The sequence below is a fragment of the Schistocerca gregaria genome, chromosome 6, assembly GCF_023897955.1.
Source record: "Schistocerca gregaria isolate iqSchGreg1 chromosome 6, iqSchGreg1.2, whole genome shotgun sequence".
In the NCBI taxonomy this organism is placed as follows: domain Eukaryota; kingdom Metazoa; phylum Arthropoda; class Insecta; order Orthoptera; family Acrididae; genus Schistocerca; species Schistocerca gregaria.
The window spans coordinates 489,328,619-489,348,788 of NC_064925.1; the positions used below are offsets into that span (position 1 = coordinate 489,328,619).

General features: G+C 41.6%; 1 protein-coding gene across 1 annotated transcript in view; it reads left to right on the top strand.

Annotated features, from left to right (window-relative positions):
• Nucleotides 1-1,226: 1,226 nt before the first annotated feature.
• The window catches only part of LOC126278505 (inactive dipeptidyl peptidase 10-like), a 517,605-nt gene continuing 498,661 nt past the window's right edge, over nucleotides 1,227-20,170 (top strand). Inside the window, exon 1 of the mRNA XM_049978663.1 lies at nucleotides 1,227-2,575. Within this exon, the coding sequence (XP_049834620.1) occupies nucleotides 2,450-2,575 (126 nt within the window). The 5' untranslated portion in view covers nucleotides 1,227-2,449. The remainder of the gene's footprint in view (nucleotides 2,576-20,170) is intronic.

Consider the following 20,170-nt stretch of genomic DNA (forward strand, 5'->3'; position numbering starts at 1 on the left):
TCCCATACACTTTAGCAATATTCAAGAATGGGCTGTATAAGTATTTTTCATGCAACCTCTTTTTCTAGACACTGGGTTCCCTGTATCTTCCAAATGAATCGTAGCATCCCATTGCTATACCTAAAGCTCAGCGTATATGATCATTCCATTTCATTGTTACTCCCACATATTTGTAAGACACCCAAGTAGTTGCGATTCCATTAGCCATGTACTCACAGGCTAATACTCTTTTATGTTTCCAGAAATGTACAACTACTTTACCTTTGTTTATACTAAGAATTAGTTGCAGGTTTTTGCACCAGGCGACTGTTTTGTCGACAACGAACTAAATGTTACGTCAGCTTGTAACCGACAGTTTTACACACAGTTAATCGTATCATATGTGAGAAGTGTAAGATTACGTCTAATGATGTATGCCAAGTAATTTACGTATAATATGAACAGCAACAGTCTTCTTCGCCACATTAGGTATCGTCCCTTTAACGTTAAAAGTGCGAAAAGACTTCTTTCACGTTTGTGCATCAGGAAGTTACGTTTCTGTGTTCTTTGCTACGGCAAAATCTTGAATCTGTTACTATGAAAGAGTAAGAGAAAATGCAAGCTCCATTATTACGAAAGTTTAGAAGTGTAGCTTGTAATGCCATTTTGGGCTGCTGGTGACCACCGTGGTGCATACATTGTTTACATGTCGTGACAGTTTTGCCCGATGTGCAGCCGGAATCACGTTTTGCGGCATTATTTATGTCAATTCACGCGAAGCGTTGCAGCGTGACTACTGGGAAGACTTGTGTTAATTTATATTCGCAGTTGTTTATAGACAGTATTATTCGTTTCCTCCTTCCATTAGAAGCAAAGAAAAACTTTTATAGCTACAGCGTATTCCAGTACGAAAGTATTTTGTTTGGTAATTGAAATATGATAAATGGTCATACAATGTCAGTATTTAAATTTTGGATTATTTTACTTCAACTAGGAGCTTACTAGTCCTAGTATCAGGATTTAGCATGTAAACTCGAGTCCTTACGTTGCACTAAGACTGCCGGAAGATTCGAGCTGAAGGCAGCTCATCTCATGCCAACGTTCGACATGGAATTTGTTCTGAACGACGAACGCCAAGTTAGCTGGCTGGTCGTTGTGTCCATTGACACAGGTTCTTCGGAGCGAATGCGCGCGCATCTGAGCAACAGGTGCTGCGACTGTGGCGGTTCCAACCAAGCGGAGCTGACAGTGTGCTTCTGGGATCGACGCTATTAGCATCACCACACGATTACCCGCTGTCCTTCGTTTCTTATTCTTCGTTTGTACGCTACCAGCCTTGGTACATGGCACTGACGAATTCATCAGAGTTTTCAAGACCACACTAATAAATTCATACAAATTAATGTAGCTCTCCGAAATTAAAAGCTGAATGCTTGTGGGAAAGCATACCGAGAACACCAAAATAAGCTTTGCAGCCGTGTGGCGTGACACACGATTGCATGAGGCCTTAATGCTTTAGACAATCAACATGCACAGCCATCAATCAGCGCTGTACATTTTTTACAATTGTCGCTGTGAGAAACGGAATACTATTTTTTTTCCAGTGCTGACGTTCATGAGCCCCAAAAAGATATACTAGTGTTATACGGCAGCTGTAGCAACGCTAGGGCGTAGAAACGATATTCTATTAGTTCATCAGACCTGCTTTAATGTTTAGACATCTTCTTTCGTGACTGTGGACACACGGTAGCTTACCATAATATAATGTCAAGGTTATTTTAGGCTTTGCAAGAAATGTTTCTTTGGTTGGGAAGGTGCTGAATATCTTCTCATTCGAAGTGTGGAGTTGGACCAGTTAACAATACGCCTCGTGATTGCGACATTGTGGTGTTTGAGCGGAGCAACTGACCAACATACACTGTTATGGTGAATGGTGACCGACGTGCGTTTAGCCCACGAGAGAAGAAAATAAAGACTATTTTTCGGTGTATTAATTACAACTGATGAAAGCAATAGTAAAATATTAGCGAACAGGATCGCAAAGGAATCTAAATTTTGTTTTCAAAATGGTTAGCGCCCATTCTGAGAAGTTCACCAGTCTACTTTAAGTGGTAGAAGTTGTGATACTGTGATGATACACGATATATGTTGCTTTCATTTCAGTGGACAGCCACGGAACTCTAAGGGAAATAAAACTGCGAAAACGAAAAGACTCAAACATACCGGTTGAAGCAGGCGCACTTGGTGTCAGTACTAGTGTTGCTGGAAGCCGTAGTAGTATTCATGTATGTTCGACGCTGTCATAAAGTTAGTTTGCGCAAGTAAAAATCTCATAGAAAGACTACATCGTGACAAGTGTCTCATTTCCGTCTTTGGAGAACTGTACCTTGAGAGCATTGGATTTGCACCTTGAGAGTGTAGTTGGGGAGGTTCGCGCTCAATATACTCGCAGAGCTGAAGAATTGGAGCGATGAGTATAGCGGAGGCGAGCGTGGACGAGGTGGAGGTGCCAGAGGCTGCTGCGCCGGGGCAGGCGACGGGTGTCGAACCTGCGCCCCACTGCGAGATGGACGCGCTGCTGCTCGGCAGGATGGCGGTGAGTGCGGCTCTAAACAATAGCTCTATAATTTTTCGTCATTCATTGTGTACACTACATGTTAAGCGTAACGAGAAAACTGCAGGTAAGTCATTTAGTGGTTGGAGTTGGGATTACTGGCGTCATTCGATGTTCAGTGATGAATTATTTTTTACTGATAGGTCGAAAGTGGTAAATAATGTGTTAGTTCAGGATGTGGGCATGGTAGAAGTTTTGTTCTACTGTAGGGTGACCATTTCATTTTCATTGAAAAAGGGGACATTAAAAATAAATTAGAGAAAAACCTGTGACAATGAAGAAAAAAACGGGACATAAATATTGTATTGACTAAATTTAATACGCATACAAGTTTACCTTTACAACGTGCACTCAGATGATCCCAAATCACTTTTTACAATTATTCTGCCACACTACCACCGTACTTTTCACTTTTATGTACTTTATCAAGAAGTGCATTTTCGTTTGAAATTGTATCATAAAAGTCAGTACACGATACACCATTAAAGTGTGTTTTGACAATGAGTAAGGCCCTCACTGTTTCAGCTTCCATTCTGTTTTTTTTCTTCCATCTGACATCAAAGAATTCACTAACGAAAATACATGTTCCACAGCAGTATTTGACCCAGGAATTGCCAGACAAAACTCCACCAAATGAATCATGTTTTTCATGTTAATGTTTTTACTTTTGAAATAAGCAGTTATTTTACACCACGTTGCACTAACACTTTCTTTGTCTCCTCCTTCACTTTTTATAAAGTTCTGTGCACATGAAAATTCATCGAACAGTTCGTCTTCATCAACAGGAAAATTTTGTACAATACTTTTAACAAAAGCACAACAGTCTTGAATATCCTTCGACTGTAGCTGCTCCTTTTCATATTAACCCAGTCAAATGCTTCAAAAGGTGTGGGAAATGGTAAACACCATTCTTTAATATACTCAATGCAAGAGTCATTGAAGATGTCAGCATAAATATGAAATTGTTGTACAGTAATTTCACCCTCTTCTTCTAGCTTTCTTAAAGTCTCATGTACAAAGGATGTGAGAAATCTTTCAGATTTTCTACATTGTAATTTGCCCAATAATTTGTTTATTTCTTGATGAACTTCCACTATCGTAAGTTCTTGTTTCTCAATACATTTAACTGCTGTGGTGAAAGGTTTTAGCTGGCTAACAAGAAAATGTAGAAGAACAATAGACACAGGATTATCAAGGGAAATGAAATGCGATTTCAAAGCAGGAAATATCTCTACAATTCTTTCCAATTCTGGTAGCAGAAATGGCCACCTTGTCTTGCTGTGCCCAAGTACAGCTTTGTATTCAGTTTCAGTAAACTTACAGAATAACTTCAGAGATTCAATCCTTACTGTATATATGTGGAAATGCTGGTAGATTTTGTTTACAGTTAATTGGCAGTCGATGGGTAGGCAATCTGAGCCAGTTTGTAAGGAATTGTGCACCACATATGCCGGACAGTCAACACGTACTGTATTATTCACTGTGTTCTGTTATAGTTTATAGAACAAATTGTTTTTTCCTTTCCTCTGCTTACCATCAAAAATGGTGTTAGTGTTGTCTGCAGAAACTGCAATCGCCTTTCCCTCGTGATCATATTTCTTTAAAACCTCCAACACATAATTCTGAAGTAAATCTGAAGTTTTTCCAGCTAAATTAACCAATTAGAGCACTTTCACCGTGATGCCATTTTCAAGGTGAAAATACCTGATAAGAAGAGGAACCAACTTCAAATCCAGATAATTCGATGTATCAATCATTACAGAAATGAATCGAGCACTTTTCAGTTCATTTAAAACCTGCTGAGCTGCATACGGTCATTTAACATTTGAAATGATTGCATTACATTTTGTGTGTCCACATGTGAATTTAGGATTGAAATGTTTTTTAACAACTGCTGTAGTATAGTCCATTGACTTAAAGCTATGGTTATGCATTGCACTGTGGTTTGCAAACGTAGCTTCTTGTGCTGCCAACTGCCCATCCATTTCTGTTACTGCTTTTAAGTTTACATAGTAGTCACTCATGCATTTATTTGCTCTTTTCGTTTGATCACTCATGCGATGTTTCTTCGTCTTAATGTGAATCACAAGGTCAGACCTTCCACCATGACCAATAGCAAATTTTGATCTGCACAACATACATTCTACAGTTTCTCCACTACTAGTGATAAAAGGAAACTCGCTTTTTATATTGCGGTTAAAATTACATTTCCGTTTTGGCATAATGAAACAGTGATTGCACAGTGCAAAACATTAACAGTGTGGTGAAGAAAGCCAGAGAGCAAGTATCAGTGGTGTAGAATATCTCTGGACCGAAGGGACGGATTCAGTGGATCGATTTATAAGAGAAGAATCTCGATTGTTATTCGTAACCTATAGTGCGTTTAAAATTACTTGCGATTTTTGACAGTTCGGTACACGTTTGGGGTATGCCCAAACTCATCACACGCTTCCTAGCGTAAATAATTGCGCAGTTAATAGCAAGTCAGACAACCAGTAGCGTAAAATACTCTAGCCAAGCGGAATCATTAAAAACGGGACATTTGAGCGTCCCTAAAAAAATTTTCTGGACAGCGGGACATTTTGGTAAAGAACGGGACTGTCCAGGGAAAAAAACGGGACGAATGGACACCCTATTCTACTGTGAAGAAACGGTGAGAGTAAAGCGGAAGGCGTAAAGAGGCACGTAGGTAATCCAGCGGGCGACAAATGGCAGCGCAGTATTGTTGCTTACGTGTATCTGTGTTTCCTGTTATGAGACTGTACAATCAGCTTCTTTTTTCGCAACACTTGAGATATTTTATGCTTCGTAGACTTGGCACTGTTGGTCAGTATAAACATGATGCCAGTGTTTTTGTATTCTCAATGAGTTCAGAGGAGAATGAAAAGGTCGATGAACGAACAGAGGAAAGGCAAATAGTAGTGCGCAGAAATTTATCTAAATGGGGCCAAGATTCTAAAATTATGATTTTTGAGTCGATGAGTTTCAGAAAGTGTCGTACTCCAAGAACTATATTTGAAAGGAAATATCAGATTTTAAGAAAAAATTCGTCAGTGGAAAAGAAAGAGTTGCCCAGGAGAAATCATTTTCTTTGCTACTTGTCAGACTTTCTTTATTGGTAAATGGTCAATAATTTTTGTTGCTGCATATTGGTTGAACTGCTTTCTGCGCCACCGACAGCTTTAAAAACGGATATTGAAGATCATTTATCCCTCTAGTGTTCTAAGTATGGACATCGCTGTTCATCTCAAATTGTGATGGACTATTTGTAACGAATTTCATTAGCTGTGTAGTGTGACGGCGCGGATAAAATGCTTAGTTGATTGAAGAGGTATCTACAAGACGTCCGTGGCTAAGCATCACATATTATTCTCAACTTTCTATTCTGTGAAATCAGTGCTTTCTTTCTAAGTGGTGAATTACCCCAGAAAATTATTCCGCAAGGCGTTATTGAGTGGAAATGTACGAAATAATCTAGGAGGCTGATGCATTTGTTTCCAAAATTTGACAGTTATACGAAGAGTAAAAGTAGCTGAACGTAATTGTTTGAGGATCTCAGTAATATGTTTCTTCAGTTCAAGTTTTCGTCAATACGTACAACCGAAAATTTGAAGCATTCTACACAATTTACTGACTCCTGCTCATGTCCTACATCAATTGCAGTAAGACTCTATTTTTTTTATACAGAACTGAATGTAGTGTCTTTTTTTTCAAAATTTAGGAATAGTCCTTTTTCACAGAACTACTTAATAATTTTTTGAAAAATACCATTTACCAACTCTTCTGTTGCTTTCTTTTTAGGGATTTATTATAACACTAGTATAGTATGCAAAAAGAACCAGTTTCACTTGTTAATTGTCAAGTGGAAGGTCTTTAACATATGCAAGGAATAGGAGAGAATCCAAAATTGAACTCTGTGGGACTCCATTTGTGATTCCTGCCCAGTCACTAATTGTGTTCTTAACTTTCCGACATCTTCTGCGTTATTCAGTACAACCTTTTGCGTTCTGTTTCTTATGTATGATTCATACCAGCTGTGCGTACATATAAACTATACTATACCACAAACGTTTGATAGTTATCCATACGTAAAATATAAGCACATTTCATTAATCTGTGGAAAGCACTTCCTTTTATATTATCAATATGAATACTGATATCACATTTTTGATCTAACGATCTGAAATTACATTTTCGTAAAATCCAGATTGTCCAATGAGTTTACCGTGTGTAATGGGCAATGGTAAAACGTTGCACTCTAATTATGGAGGACGGCAGTTTATGCCCCTTCTAGCCATCCTGGTTTATGTTTCACGTAATTTCCTTCTGTTGTTTAATATGAATGGATTGATGGATTGCATGCATAAATTGGCACACATTTCTTTCAAATAGTTTAATTTCTTTGTGATACACTTTCAAACATAACTTCTTGCATATTACTATTTTGTACTCGCTGCAGTGGCATGTAGTGTCATTTATTGCAGCCTTTCCTGTTTGTCTATAACAAAATATGGTTGCATATTTCAAAAACTGAAGAAGCACCAGAAAATAGTGCAACATTTCGAAGAAAGTTTTACGAAATCAAGTCAACGTCTGACACAATTGTTCTTGCACAAAGTCAGGATTATCATCTGAATAGTCGATATCGTATCATCACTGCTCACTATTGCCACAATTAACGCAATATTTTGTCGTCCATAAGACCACACGAAACCACGTTTCTTTGCGTACTGAACGGACAGCTGCCGGCATCCTCCAGTATGACTTCATGCAACAAACGACCGTTTCAGAAATTGCACGTCCCTCGGAACATAATGAAGACCCATCAGTATATGTGGTTTCCTATTTAAAAGTGGGAGAAATTGTATCCTGCTACGTGTCGAGATCGGCAGTCTACCGAAATTTTTCTCTTCCTGTCAGCTGTCGGGACTGGCAGTCAAAGTGTTGGTAACAGTAATTGCACTTATATTCTAATGCATTATTCAATACGAGACAATATCAACAATTTTTTCTAGGTGCTTGAATGTCATTTCTCTTTCACTCATAGCATTATATTATAACTGCCTTAATTAAATTTCATATTCCTTGCCACAACGATTTACCGTATTTGAAGACGACTCCTGTAGTAATCCCGATTCACGAACTTAGTTGACTGCTGAACTCACCAACGTAAATTAAAATTTAGTACATATTAAAATAATACTTTATGCGTAAGTAGTATATTTTGTTACGAATCAGGAAAAAATACTCCCTGAAGAAGCTCTTGACGTTTTTGGATTCGGCTGTTAGTTGCTAGTTGCATATTAAGAATATTGTGAGCCGCGTGTATACTTGATTGGGGCCGCAACGTGACGACCATTGCTCTAAAGCATCCCCCAGGATCTGCCGATAGGGCCGATTCGTAGCAACCTAGGATTGAACCGAGGTGAAACTTTCTCCCCTGTTTGATACAGACGTGCCAACTGGACTGCAGAATTCGTGATTTTGAATGCATGCTCGGTGTTCCACCAAATACGGTTTGAGAAGGCTCCTGGACATCTGTTCAACCCTGATGTTTCACACTTTTCCTCCCTCTTCTAGCGTACAAAATTATATTTCTTCTTTTTGTCTGAGGCGTTTGGGTGTACAGATGAAAACATCTACAGCATAACATGATCGTGTAATACAATTACTCTGCCGAGTAAAATCGAATGCAGGCTGTGAAAACCTTGAACTTACTTCTTTGTCCAAGAACTAATGCTCACATATTGTTTTGGTTGTGATTAACTTGTGTAGCTGGGGAAGGGGCTGTCCTTGTGAGAATTTGGGAAGGTTGTCAGGCAGACACAATGCAGGCACTTTTGTTTTGTATTGTATTGTATTGTATGTTAACCGGGGACCTAGAAACGACGGAGAGGCTCCGCTGCAGCGGCCCCTCACCGAACCCAGGATTATTGTGCCGTTCGGCCCCCGGTAGACCCCCCCCCCCCCCCCCCCCCCCAGGGAACATCTCACACCAGACCAGTGTAACCCCTATGTTTGCGTGGTAGAGTAAGGGTGGTGTACGCGTACGTGGAGAACTTGTTTGCGCAGCAATCGCCGACATAGTGTAACTGAGGCGGAACAAGGGGAACCAGCCCGCATTCGCCGAGGCAGATGGAAAACCGCCTAAAAACCATCCACAAACGGGCCGTTTCGCCGGACCTCGACACAAAACCGCCGGGCGGATTCGTGCCGGGGACCAGGCGCTCCTTCCCGCCCGGAAAGCCGTGCGATAGACCGCACGGTCAACCGGGCTGGCTCAGGCACGTTTACTTTATGCTGGCTGCTGGATTTGCAGTTAGACAAGAGTTGAACGAGGAAACAACAGAGAAAAGGTTGCATACTCTTATTTTGTCAATGTTTACATCCGCCATGAATGCAGAACTGCGCTGATATCGCCGCCGCACCAAGTAATCTGTGTTCAGATCGTACACTTTTACTCGGCCCGCATTGGCTGTTGGCTCCCAGGGCAGCCATCTTACAGCTACCGCTTGTAAAAGAAACGAACGTCTAATGGATTAAGGCGTCACAGACAGCATCGGATGTGCGATATTTCAGAACCAGGGCAAAAACTTGATAGTGACGCCCTCCTTCCCCTCTCCCTCGAGCGTTTGAGATAGGGCAACCGGAACTAAAAAAAAAAAAAAAAAAAAAAAAAAAAAAAAAAAAAAAAAAAAAAAAATTAAATTGAAAAGTATGTTAATTTTGTATCGTACACCTTCTGAAGAGTTCGATATACAAAACATATATGATCGAGGAAATGTAAGACATGTTATTTTCTCATAAGTTTGACAAAGTGCAGTGCCACACCTCTTCACACAGCATTCTTCTACATTATCGCACGTCACTGTATTTCGCTCTGTGGAATTCAAATTTTATAGTTAGTAATGGACGCCATCAAGCCTATATTTAGGACAGTGGAAATTAAAATGTCCTGTGCTGCCTCTCCTGCTCCCAGTCGGCCGGTCCCCCCCTCCCCCCCCCCCCCCCCCGCCCTTAAAAAAAACTCACAATTAATGCTGGGTGGATTTATTTCTGATGGGGAGAATAAGAACTTGGTTCAAATGGCTCTGAGCACTACAGGACTTAACTTCTGAGGTCATCAGTCCCCTAGAACTTAGAACTACTTAAATCTAACTAACCTAAGGACATCACAAATATCCATGCCCGAGTAAGGATTTGAAGCTGCGACCGTAGCGGTCGTGCGGTTCCAGACTGTAGCGCCTAGAACCGCTCGGCCACCCCAGCCAGCAGAATAAGAACTCCTCAGAAAATTTGCACTCTTTCTTGCCTATTAGCTAATAACTTTAGCCTTTATGTGACATAAAATTAAATATAGGAAACATAAAAGCAGTAAAGACAAGAGACCGGCAAGGAAGTGCACATTTCTTTAATCCTTAGATCCCAGAAGTTTTTTCTCTCTGATCTTGCTATAACTTTGCACGGCGCGCTTTCCTTTCTGCGAAAGCATCTATTACCTCAATAAAGTTCGTATAAAGTTTTGTTAGATGAAAGATCAAAATGTCGTTGTCTAATACTGAAAACGGTGTTAATATGAGCAGTACACAATACTGGTATGGTTTCTCGATTTGATTACGTCCGTTTTGTCCCTGTCTGCTACGTTACTGGCCATTAAAATTGCTACACCAAGAAGAAATGCAAGTGATAAACGGGTATTCATTGGACAAATATATTATACTAGAACTGACATGTGATTACATTTTCACGCAATTTGGTGTATAGATCCTGAGAAATCAGTACCCAGAATAACCACCTCTGGCCTTAATAACGGCCTTGATACGCCTGGGCATTGAGTCAAACAGAGCTTGGATGACGTGACAGGTACATAGGCCCATGCAGCTTCAACACGATGCCACAGATCATCAAGAGTAGTGACTGGCGTATGGGACGAGCCAGTTGCTCGGCCACCATTGACCAGACGTTTTCAATTGGTGAGAGATCTGGAGAATGTGCTGGCCAGGGCAGGAGTCGAACATTTTCTGTATCCAGAAAGGCCTGTGCATTATCGTGCTGAAATGTAGGGTTTCGCTGGGGTCGAATGAAGGGTAGAGCCACAGGTCGTAACACATATCCATACCGTCACGCCAGGTGATACGCCAGTATGGCGATGACGAATACACGCTACCAATGTGCGTTCACCGCGATGTCGCCAAACACTGATGCGACCATCATGGTGCTGTAAACAGCACCTGGATTCATCTGAAAAAAATGTTTTGCCATTCGTGCACCCAGGTTCGTCATTGAGTACACCATCGCAAGCGCTCGTGTCTGTGATGCAGCGTCAAGGGTAACCGCAGCTATGGTCTCCGAGCTGATAGTCCATGCTGCTGCAAACGTCGTCGAACTGTTCGTGCAAGTCGTTGTTTTATGGCAAACGTCCCCATCTGTTGACTCACGGATCGAGACGTGGCTGCACGATCCGTTACAGCCATGCGGATAAGATGCCTGTCATCTCGATTGCTAGTGATACGAGACCGTTGGGCTCCAGCACGGCGTTCCGTATTACCCTCCGCATCCACCGATTCTATACCCTGTTAACAGTCATTGGATATCGACCAACGCGAGCAGCAATGTCGCGATACGATAAACCGCAATCGCGATAGACTACAATCCGACATTTATCAAAATCGGAAACGTGATGCTGCGCATTTGTCCTCGTTACACGAGGCATCACAAGAACGATTCACCAGGCAACGCCGGTCAAGTGCTGTTTGTGTATGAGAAATCGGTTGTAAACTTTCCTCGTGTCAGCACGTTGTAGGTGTCGCCACCGGCGGCAACCTTGTGTGAATGGTCTGAAAAGCTAATGATTTGCATATCACAGCATCTTCTTCCTATTGGTTAAATTTCGTGTCTGTAGTACGTCATCTATGTGGTGTAGCAATTTTAATGGCCAGGTTTTCTAATATTGCAGCAATATCATGTAATATCATGCCTTTTAGGCCTACTACAAGCAGAATGTTTTATGTTGTGAAATAGTTTCACATTTCATTTATACGCTCCAGTTTCTCAAGCATGAGATCGAAAAGTAGTAGTTGTACGAAATTTTTATATATATTTGAAATCGTCATATTCTTCCGTATCACTAATTCTGTAACTATTCCTGCCATTGTCAAATCTTATTATCCAGCCAACTTTAGTAACCTTGCCAGAATCGCGGGTTTAGTAATCCTGCGTTTATGCCCCGGTCAGGCGTTATTACGTGTTCGTACAATGTGTTTTCCGCTCTATTCCGAGAACAGAACTTAGGCAGTTGCTAACCGGGTATTGTACAACAGCCCGTAGTAGTATAGCGATCTGGCAAAAAAATTCTGTCCAAATTTCACTTTCTTGGATACACGGAGAAGATAGTAATCTTTCATACTTGTTTTTCCTGTTAGTTGTTTATTTCCACTCTGGTAGTCTGAACCTATGGATTTCGCTAATAATTATAGCAAAGCTTATCATTTGCACACCCAGTGGACTTCATAAACAAACAGCGCTTGGCACTCAAAGGTTCGTGTTTATTCGGCTCAGCTCGTATAGTCCCGTCCCGTGTTGTCTGCAGGAAAAGTTTTTTTCATTTCTAGGTGCCACGAGGATTCCCCTGGCAAAGGCGTCAGGTACACGATGCACGCATTCAAAAATTAACTTATGATTCGTTCAGAAATCAACTTAGAATGTGTTTAAAAATGATCAAAAACCATCATGGATGCGCTTCAAAATAATATAAACAATCGATAGACCAACGTGCCTTGGATGCAAGGCGCTTTGTGAAACAAGTCCCCCCCCCCTCCCCCTCAAGAATATGAATTTGGCACCCCCTGAAATTGGCGCCCAGGGCAGATACCCCGGTTTGGCCTCCCCTCTCCTCCCCGCCGCCCTCCCCTTAGATCCGGGCCTGATCATAGAAGGGACACAAAAGTAAGCATGACCTTGATAGAATGAGATTTTCACTCTGCAGCGGAGTGTGCGCTGATATGAAACTTCCCGGCAGATTAAAACTGTGTGCCCGACCGAGACCTTGCAGAACTAGCACTCCTGAAAGAAAGCATATTGCGGAGACATGGCTTACCCACAGCCTGGGGGATGTTTCCAGAATTAGAATTATTTTCGCAGGAGAGCTTCTGTAAAGTTTGGAAGGTAGGAGACGAGGTACTGGCAGAAGTAAAGCTGTGAGTGCCAGGCGTGAGTCGTGCTTCTGTAGCTCAGTTGGTAGAGCACTTGCCCGCGAAAGGCAAAGGTCCCGAGTTCGAGTCTCGGTCGGGCACACAGTTTTAATCTGCCAGGAAGTTTCATATCAGCGCACACTCCGCTGCAGAGTGAAATTCTCATTCTGGAAACATCCCCTAGGCTGTGGCTAAGCCATGTCTCCGCAATATCCTTTCTTTCAGGAGTGCTAGTTCTGCAAGGTTCGCAGGAGAGCTTCTGTAAAGTTTGGAACGTAGGAGACGAGGTACTGGCAGAAGTAAAGCTGTGAGGGTGGGGCGTGAGTCGTACTTCTGTAGCTCAGTTGGTAGAGCACTTGCCCGCGAAAGGCAAAGATTCCGAGTTCGAGTCTGGGTCGGGCACACAGTTCTAATCTGCCAGGAACTTTCATGACCTTGATATGTGTGTATAGTCGAAAATAGAATCTTATTATTACGAAATAAGTATTACTTATGAAAACCATAAAGACTGAGTAGATAGAAGTAAAAACTTAGGAAAGTACGAGTTACTTCCACTCTCATCTTCCGTCGATGCGTCAGTGCTGTAGTCTTTACGAAATAAGAATTTTTTATGAAAACTATAAGGTGCGAATAGATAAAAGTAAAAACTTACGAAACTAAGAGCCGATTCCATTCAGTTGCCCGCGACTGTGTCCGTGCTTGAGTCGTCGGATTCGATGGTGCTGCCTGGACCCGTATTAACGGCAATTTGTATCACACCGACACGCCTCTAAGCTCTCGCGCATTTCGGCAGTAGTATTCCCAGTCTTCGGCGGTGAAAGACTGATAGGCAGCGTCGGCAAATTTTAACAAGTTTCCAGCAGACATATCCCCTGTTATACTTCGACTCTGAATTGTCGTTTTAATTTAGCCCATGCAAATTCAACTGCATTCAGATCACAGTTGTATGGCGGGAATGTGACGAATTTGTGCGCTTTACTTGCGACCAATTAGTCAATTACATACGAATTTTCGGAGGACCGGTTTTGGAGAACTAACTCAGGTCATTCCGCATGCTTTCGTCACATCGGACCTCTCTAGTTTGCAGCCACTCGACTATCGTCGCCTCCGTGTCATATCTCATCTGTTGTTTCACGACTTTCCTGCAACGATAGGGTGCATTATCGAGCACAATTGATAGATCGTGGCGGTAGAGTTGGAAGAACCTTCTCCTCAAACCGTTTTTCAAAATTCGCAGAATTCATGTGCCCATGGTAGTCCCCCTGCGAGGAACTGGTCTAAAGCTGGAGCTTTGGTTCCTTAGAAGTCCCTGTCTGGCACCGACGCTTCCCATAAAAAGGCTCCTGGAGACACTTCCCCAGCCAGCACGTGTCGCCGAGCGGTTCTAGGCGCTACAGTCTGGAACCGCGCAACCGCTCCGGGCGCAGGTTCGAATCCTGCCTCGGGCATGGATGTGTGCGATGTCCTTATGTTAGTTAGGTTTAAGTAGTTCTAAGTTCTAGGGGACTGATGACCTCAGATGTTAAGTCCCATAGTGCTCAGAGCCATTTGAACCATTTGAACACTTCCCCACTCTGTGGCTCCCGCCAATCCCTGACTCTGACAGCGTTTCCCAAAGCTCATACTTGTATATCCAGGCCTCGTCAAGGTAGAAAATTTTAGTCCCAGCTTCTCTGACATTTCTCATTTCAACTACGAAGCGAGACTGTCAAAACACTATGTCTCCGCGTTCAATTAATAAATGCCTCTTATTTTGGACCTTTTTTCTTTTGAAGCCTATGGGCTTTATTAATATCCTCAAGGAGGTACCACTCAATTTCCAGTCGATTATACTTTTTAGTACATACAGCAAATTACTTATGGTGAGTACAATCTTCTTTTGGGTGTAAAATTCTTCGATAGTTTCTCTAATTACCCAATTATTAAAATCATCGACTGAAGTCTGAATTTCGCCACTTCTTCTCCTAAGAGGGGTAAAAGAAAAATAATCCTTCGAAAGTTGGACTGCACTCTGCACTGAATACGTCAAAATGAAGTGAAATTGCATTTGTCGTTACAAGCAATTTGCAATAGTACTTCTACAAAAAAATTATTTGGCAGTAATATTGAAAATACCCTTAGACCATGGCAGTATTTTCGGTATTAATGGTTTGGCAGTAATAACGAAAATACTGTGGTGATATAGGGGTAGCGTCTTTGATTAATAATCGAAACGTCCTCGGTCCCGGGTTCGAAACCAAAGACTTCTGGCATAAGAAGTCACCCTCATTCTGCCAACGATCTTGTCAAAGAGGACGGAGGAGCGGACAGAGGTCCTCTTGTCCTTGGAGTGGGAAACTGCCCCTAAAGGAGAAAGAATCGGCTGTGATCATCGGCATGAGGATGCAGAAGGCAATGGAAACCACTGCATTAAATTGAAAAAGTGTCATGATGATCTCTCCATTGACAAAATATTCCACAATAGGACCCGTTCCCTGTGTCTGGGAGGGGACTAACAAGGGGTAGATGACCATGGGAAAACAGTGAATAATCAACGAAAGGATAACGTTCTACGAATGGGGGGATGGAATGTCAGAAGCTTGAATGTGGTAGGAAAGCTAGAAAATCTGAAAAGATAAATGCAAAGGCTCAATGATGAAGAGTAGGCTGAAGTTTAAGACATCAGTTAGGAAGAATCAACACGTAAAGAAGTGGGATACAGAAGTACTAAGGAATGACGAGATATGCTTGAAGTTCTCTAAGGCTATAGATACAGCAATAAGGAATAGCTCAGCAGGCAGTACAGTTGAAGAGGAATGGAAATCTCTGAAAAGGGCAGTCACAGAAGCTGGAAAGGAAAACATAGGTACAAAGAACGTAACTGCAAAGAATCCATGGGTAACAGAAGAAATACTTCAGTTGATCGATTAAAGAAGGAAGTACAAAAATGTTCAGGGAAATTCAGGAATAAGGGAATACAGTTCGCTGAGGAATGAAATAAATAGGAAATTCAGGGAAGCTAAGACGAAATGACTGCATGAAAAAGTGAAGAAATCGAAAAAGAAATGATTGTCGGAAGGACTGATTCAGCATACAGGAAAGTCAAAACAACCTTCGGTGACATTAAAAGCAAGGGTGGTAACATTAAGAGTGCAACAGGAATTCCACTGTTAAATGCAGAGGAAGAGAGAGTAGATAGGTGGAAAGAGTATATTGAAGGCCTCTATAGGGGAGGAGGGGGGGGGGGGGAGGGGGAGACTTGTCTGGAGGGATAGAAGAAGAAACAGGAGTCGATTTAGAAGAGATAGGGGACCCAGTATTAGAATCAGAATTTATGAGAGCTTTGGAGGACTTAAGATTAAATAACGCAGAAGGCACAGATAACATCAGATCAGAATTTCTAAAATCGTGGGGGAAGTGACAACAAAACGACTATTCACGTAGGTGTGTACAATGTATGAGTGTGGCTACATACCATCTGACTTTCTGAAAAATGTGAGAATTATCGCTCTACCAGCTTAACAGCTCACGCACCCAAATGCTGACAAGAATAATATACAGAAGAAAGGAAAAGAAAATCGAGAAGGTGTTGGATGACGATCAGTTTGGCTTTAGAAAAGGTAAAGGCGCCAGAGAGTCTGTTCTAACGTTGCGGTTGATACTGTAAGCAAGACTAAAACAAAAATCAAGACTCATTTAAAGGATCTGACGACCTGAAAAAAGCGTTCGGCAATGTAAAATGGCATAAGATGTTCGAAATTCTGAGTAAAATAGCGGTGAGCTATAGGGAGAGACGGTTAATATATAATATGTACAAGAGCCAAGAGAGAATAATTAGAGTGAACGACCAAGAACGAAGCGCTCGGATTAAAAAGGATGTTGGACAGGGATGTATCATTCCCCCTACTGTTAAATCTGTACATCGAAGCATCAGTGATAGAAATAAAAGAAAGGGTCAGGAGTGGAATTAAAATTCAAGGTGAAAGAATACCAGTGATACGATTCGGTGATGACATTGCTATCCTGAGTGAAAGTGAAGAATTACATGATCTGCTGAAAGGGATGAACAATCTAATGAGACAGAATATGGATTTAGAATAAATCGAAGAGAGGTGAAAGTAATGAGAAGTAGCAGAAATGAGAACAGCGAGAAACGTAACATCAGGATTGACGGTCACGAAGTAGATGAAGTTAAGGAACTCTGCTAGCTAGGTACAAAATAACAAATCGCGGATGGAGGAAGGAAGTTCCTGGCCAAGAGAAGGATACTAGTATAAAACATAGGCGTTAATTTTGGGAAGAAATTTCTGAGAATGTACATCTGGAGTACAGCATTGTATGGCAGTTAAACGTGGACTGTGGGAAAATCTGAACAGGAGAGAATCGAAGCATCTGAGATGTGGTGCTACAGGCTAATGTTTAAAATTACGTGGATTGATAAGGTAAGGAATGAGGAGGCTCTGTACAGAATCAGAGAGGAAAGGAATATATGGGAAACACTAACAAGTAGAAGGAACAGGATGATAGGACACTTGTTAAAACATCGGGGAAAGACTTACATGGTACTAGAGGGAGCTTTAGAGCTCAACAACTGTAGAGCAAGACAGAGAGTGGAATACACCTAGCAAATAATTGAGGACGTAGGTTGCAAGTACTTCTCTGAGATGAAGTGGTTGGCACAGGAGAGGAATTCGTGGCGGGACGCATCAGACGAGTCAGAAGACTGATAACCCCCCCCCCCCCCCCCCCCACCCAAAAAAAACTGGAATAAAACACAAGTGAACAGCATGGTACTATGTAAAATTGATAAAACTGTAACGGCTAAATGGAAGTATTAATTTCATTATGGATTATATTGGTTTAATAATTCCATTTACTGTGTTCAACCGAATATAGAAATATGGTCATCTCAGGAATTTATTTTTGTACTTTAAAGACATTAAGCAGCAAAGAAATACATGTAGGCCTGCTTACTTCTTCTTGCTAGGGGTAGCATGTCATTCGACTGGACGAATTCTTATAAAATGCCTCAGCCTTTTCAGGCTGCACTCGCTTTTTCCTATTTGTGTTGCTGCTCTTTTAAGAGACTTGTTAAGAGTGTTATAGCTTGCCTTTCTTTCCTGCCATAGCACTGAATGACATTCAACATTGCTACTCTAGTAGCGTCGGAGCACGTGGAGTTGACCGACCAGGTATAGCCTCGTTGTTCACATTCGTAAATAACAGTGTGAATCGCAACGGACAACACCGCACACCAATCAACAGTAGATTTACAATGGCTACGGCGCACAATACTGTTACTTCGACTTCCGCCGATCTCAGTGGGCCCAGGAAATAGGACAAGATCATTAGTTAACCGCCTTTAGCGTGACAGCCAACAAGCCAAAGCAACAGTGTTTTACCCGTTGCATTTGGAAATGCCAAATGTGCAGTTTAGGCAGTCTTTTTCTAAAAGCGTATGATAATTCTACAATGAATAAGAAATGTGCACACACAGATTCCAGTAATCTCTTTTTGGTGGTCCAGGCATAATGTTACATGGCTGTACTGACCACATCTATGAACACGGCACACTCACTGGTCAACACTATTGTGACACCTCACTCATTACGCATATGCGTTTTTTCAGAGGTGCATTCGGTCCTGACTTCATTTCCATGAACGACAATCGCGACCGCATCGGATAGCGCAGACTGTTTGAAACGAGAGGATATTCGGTGAATGGACTGCTTCCCCATTCCCCCGGCATAAATCCGATCGTGCACGTGTGGGATGCTGTGGGAGACGTAATGCAGAATATCCAAATGCACCAACGACCGTCCAGCAGCTTTCCATAACGCTGGTGCAAGAATGGAACGCCCTATTACAACAACTTCGTACCAAACCTATAGTGAACATGGGAGCACGTTGCAGAGCACGCATTGCTTTAAGGTGATCACAGACCGTATAGAGAACCATGTCCCGCCTGTTACAGTGTCTAGGGGATCACCACGAATCGTGGTGACTTCAAATAATTTTTGTCTTTGAATAAAAGTGCAATTTCTGTTCCTCTCAACTTCTATTTTTTCAGTTACCTTCTGTAGTAAACCGGTACGGTGCTGCGGCATTTCTTTCTATGTGTGGTGCAAGCTTCATCGAGCCATGTAGTTCATAGTGACACGTCATGCTAAAGTTGCTTCCGTTCTTAAGTTTTGCGCACCAGTGTGTATGTGGCACTATTAATAGAACCTTAAAGGTAGAGCTAGAAAACAAAAATAAAGTAGGGGAGTGAAACGTGGGTCCTCTCAAGGAGGAATAACAGTAAAGGACGTGCAGCTGAAATGAGATCTCCAACAACAGCGAAAGCTTGTACACGCCACTACCGGATTAGGAATAAACAAATTAGAGAACTGAATGGTGAAGCGATAAACGACACAGCAAAGAAATATAGAGATTTATTGGACGATTATGTGAGCAAAATTCCAGAAGAAAGAATGACGAAACCACTGTTGAGACACAGACCGAGAAGAAGGAGGAATCCAGATAGGCCCAAAATGAAATGCCCTCAATAATAATCGTTGACAACAGAGCAGGCAGTTTGCCCAATACCTGGAAATGAAGATGCAAGTGAAGATGAAGATGATGATGATGATGATGATGATGATGATGATGATATTTAGTATAATTGACAATTCATAATCAGTATGTCACTAATTCCCAGTCATCAACCGTCAGACCAATCTTTTCGGATTACATTGGTTGTACTACAGGAAAATTGTTATTGCTGTCACATTATCATCAGCTGGTTTCCCATTACAACAAAACAAACTTAACATTATGATTTTACGGTAGCAATACTAATCTATCAAAGTTTTGTTCACTGTTGTTAGTAGGCATTCTCACTAAACCATCTGTACACGCCAATAACACGTTGTAGGCTTAGTGCAGAAATGTAGAAACATACTTAAATGAAGTTATAATAATATATATAATTGAATAACCAATTGGTCTGGACAAAAAAAGCGTTTATTTTTACAAAACAATACCTTTTTTTGCTTTTCAACATATTCCCCTTGAACATTTATGCACTTGCTCCAACAGGCTACAATTTTTTTTATTTTGGCTACAAAGAACTCTTTATCTTGATGTTTCAACCAATTTCCCACAAACTTTTTCACGTCCTCGTTGTTCTGGACCGTCTTCCCACGTAATGCCTCCCTCAATGCACCAAATAAATGGAAATCACTAGGTGCTAAATCGGGACTGTAAGGGAGATGAGGCAGTACTTCCCAGCCCATTTTGTCGATGTTTCACGAGTTAGTTGAGCAATATGAGGACGTGCGTTGTCTTGCTGGAAAATGTCCTCCTCTGAGATCCGCGACGTCTCTCTCTCTCATGGCTAGCTTCAACTTGTTTAAAAGCATATCCG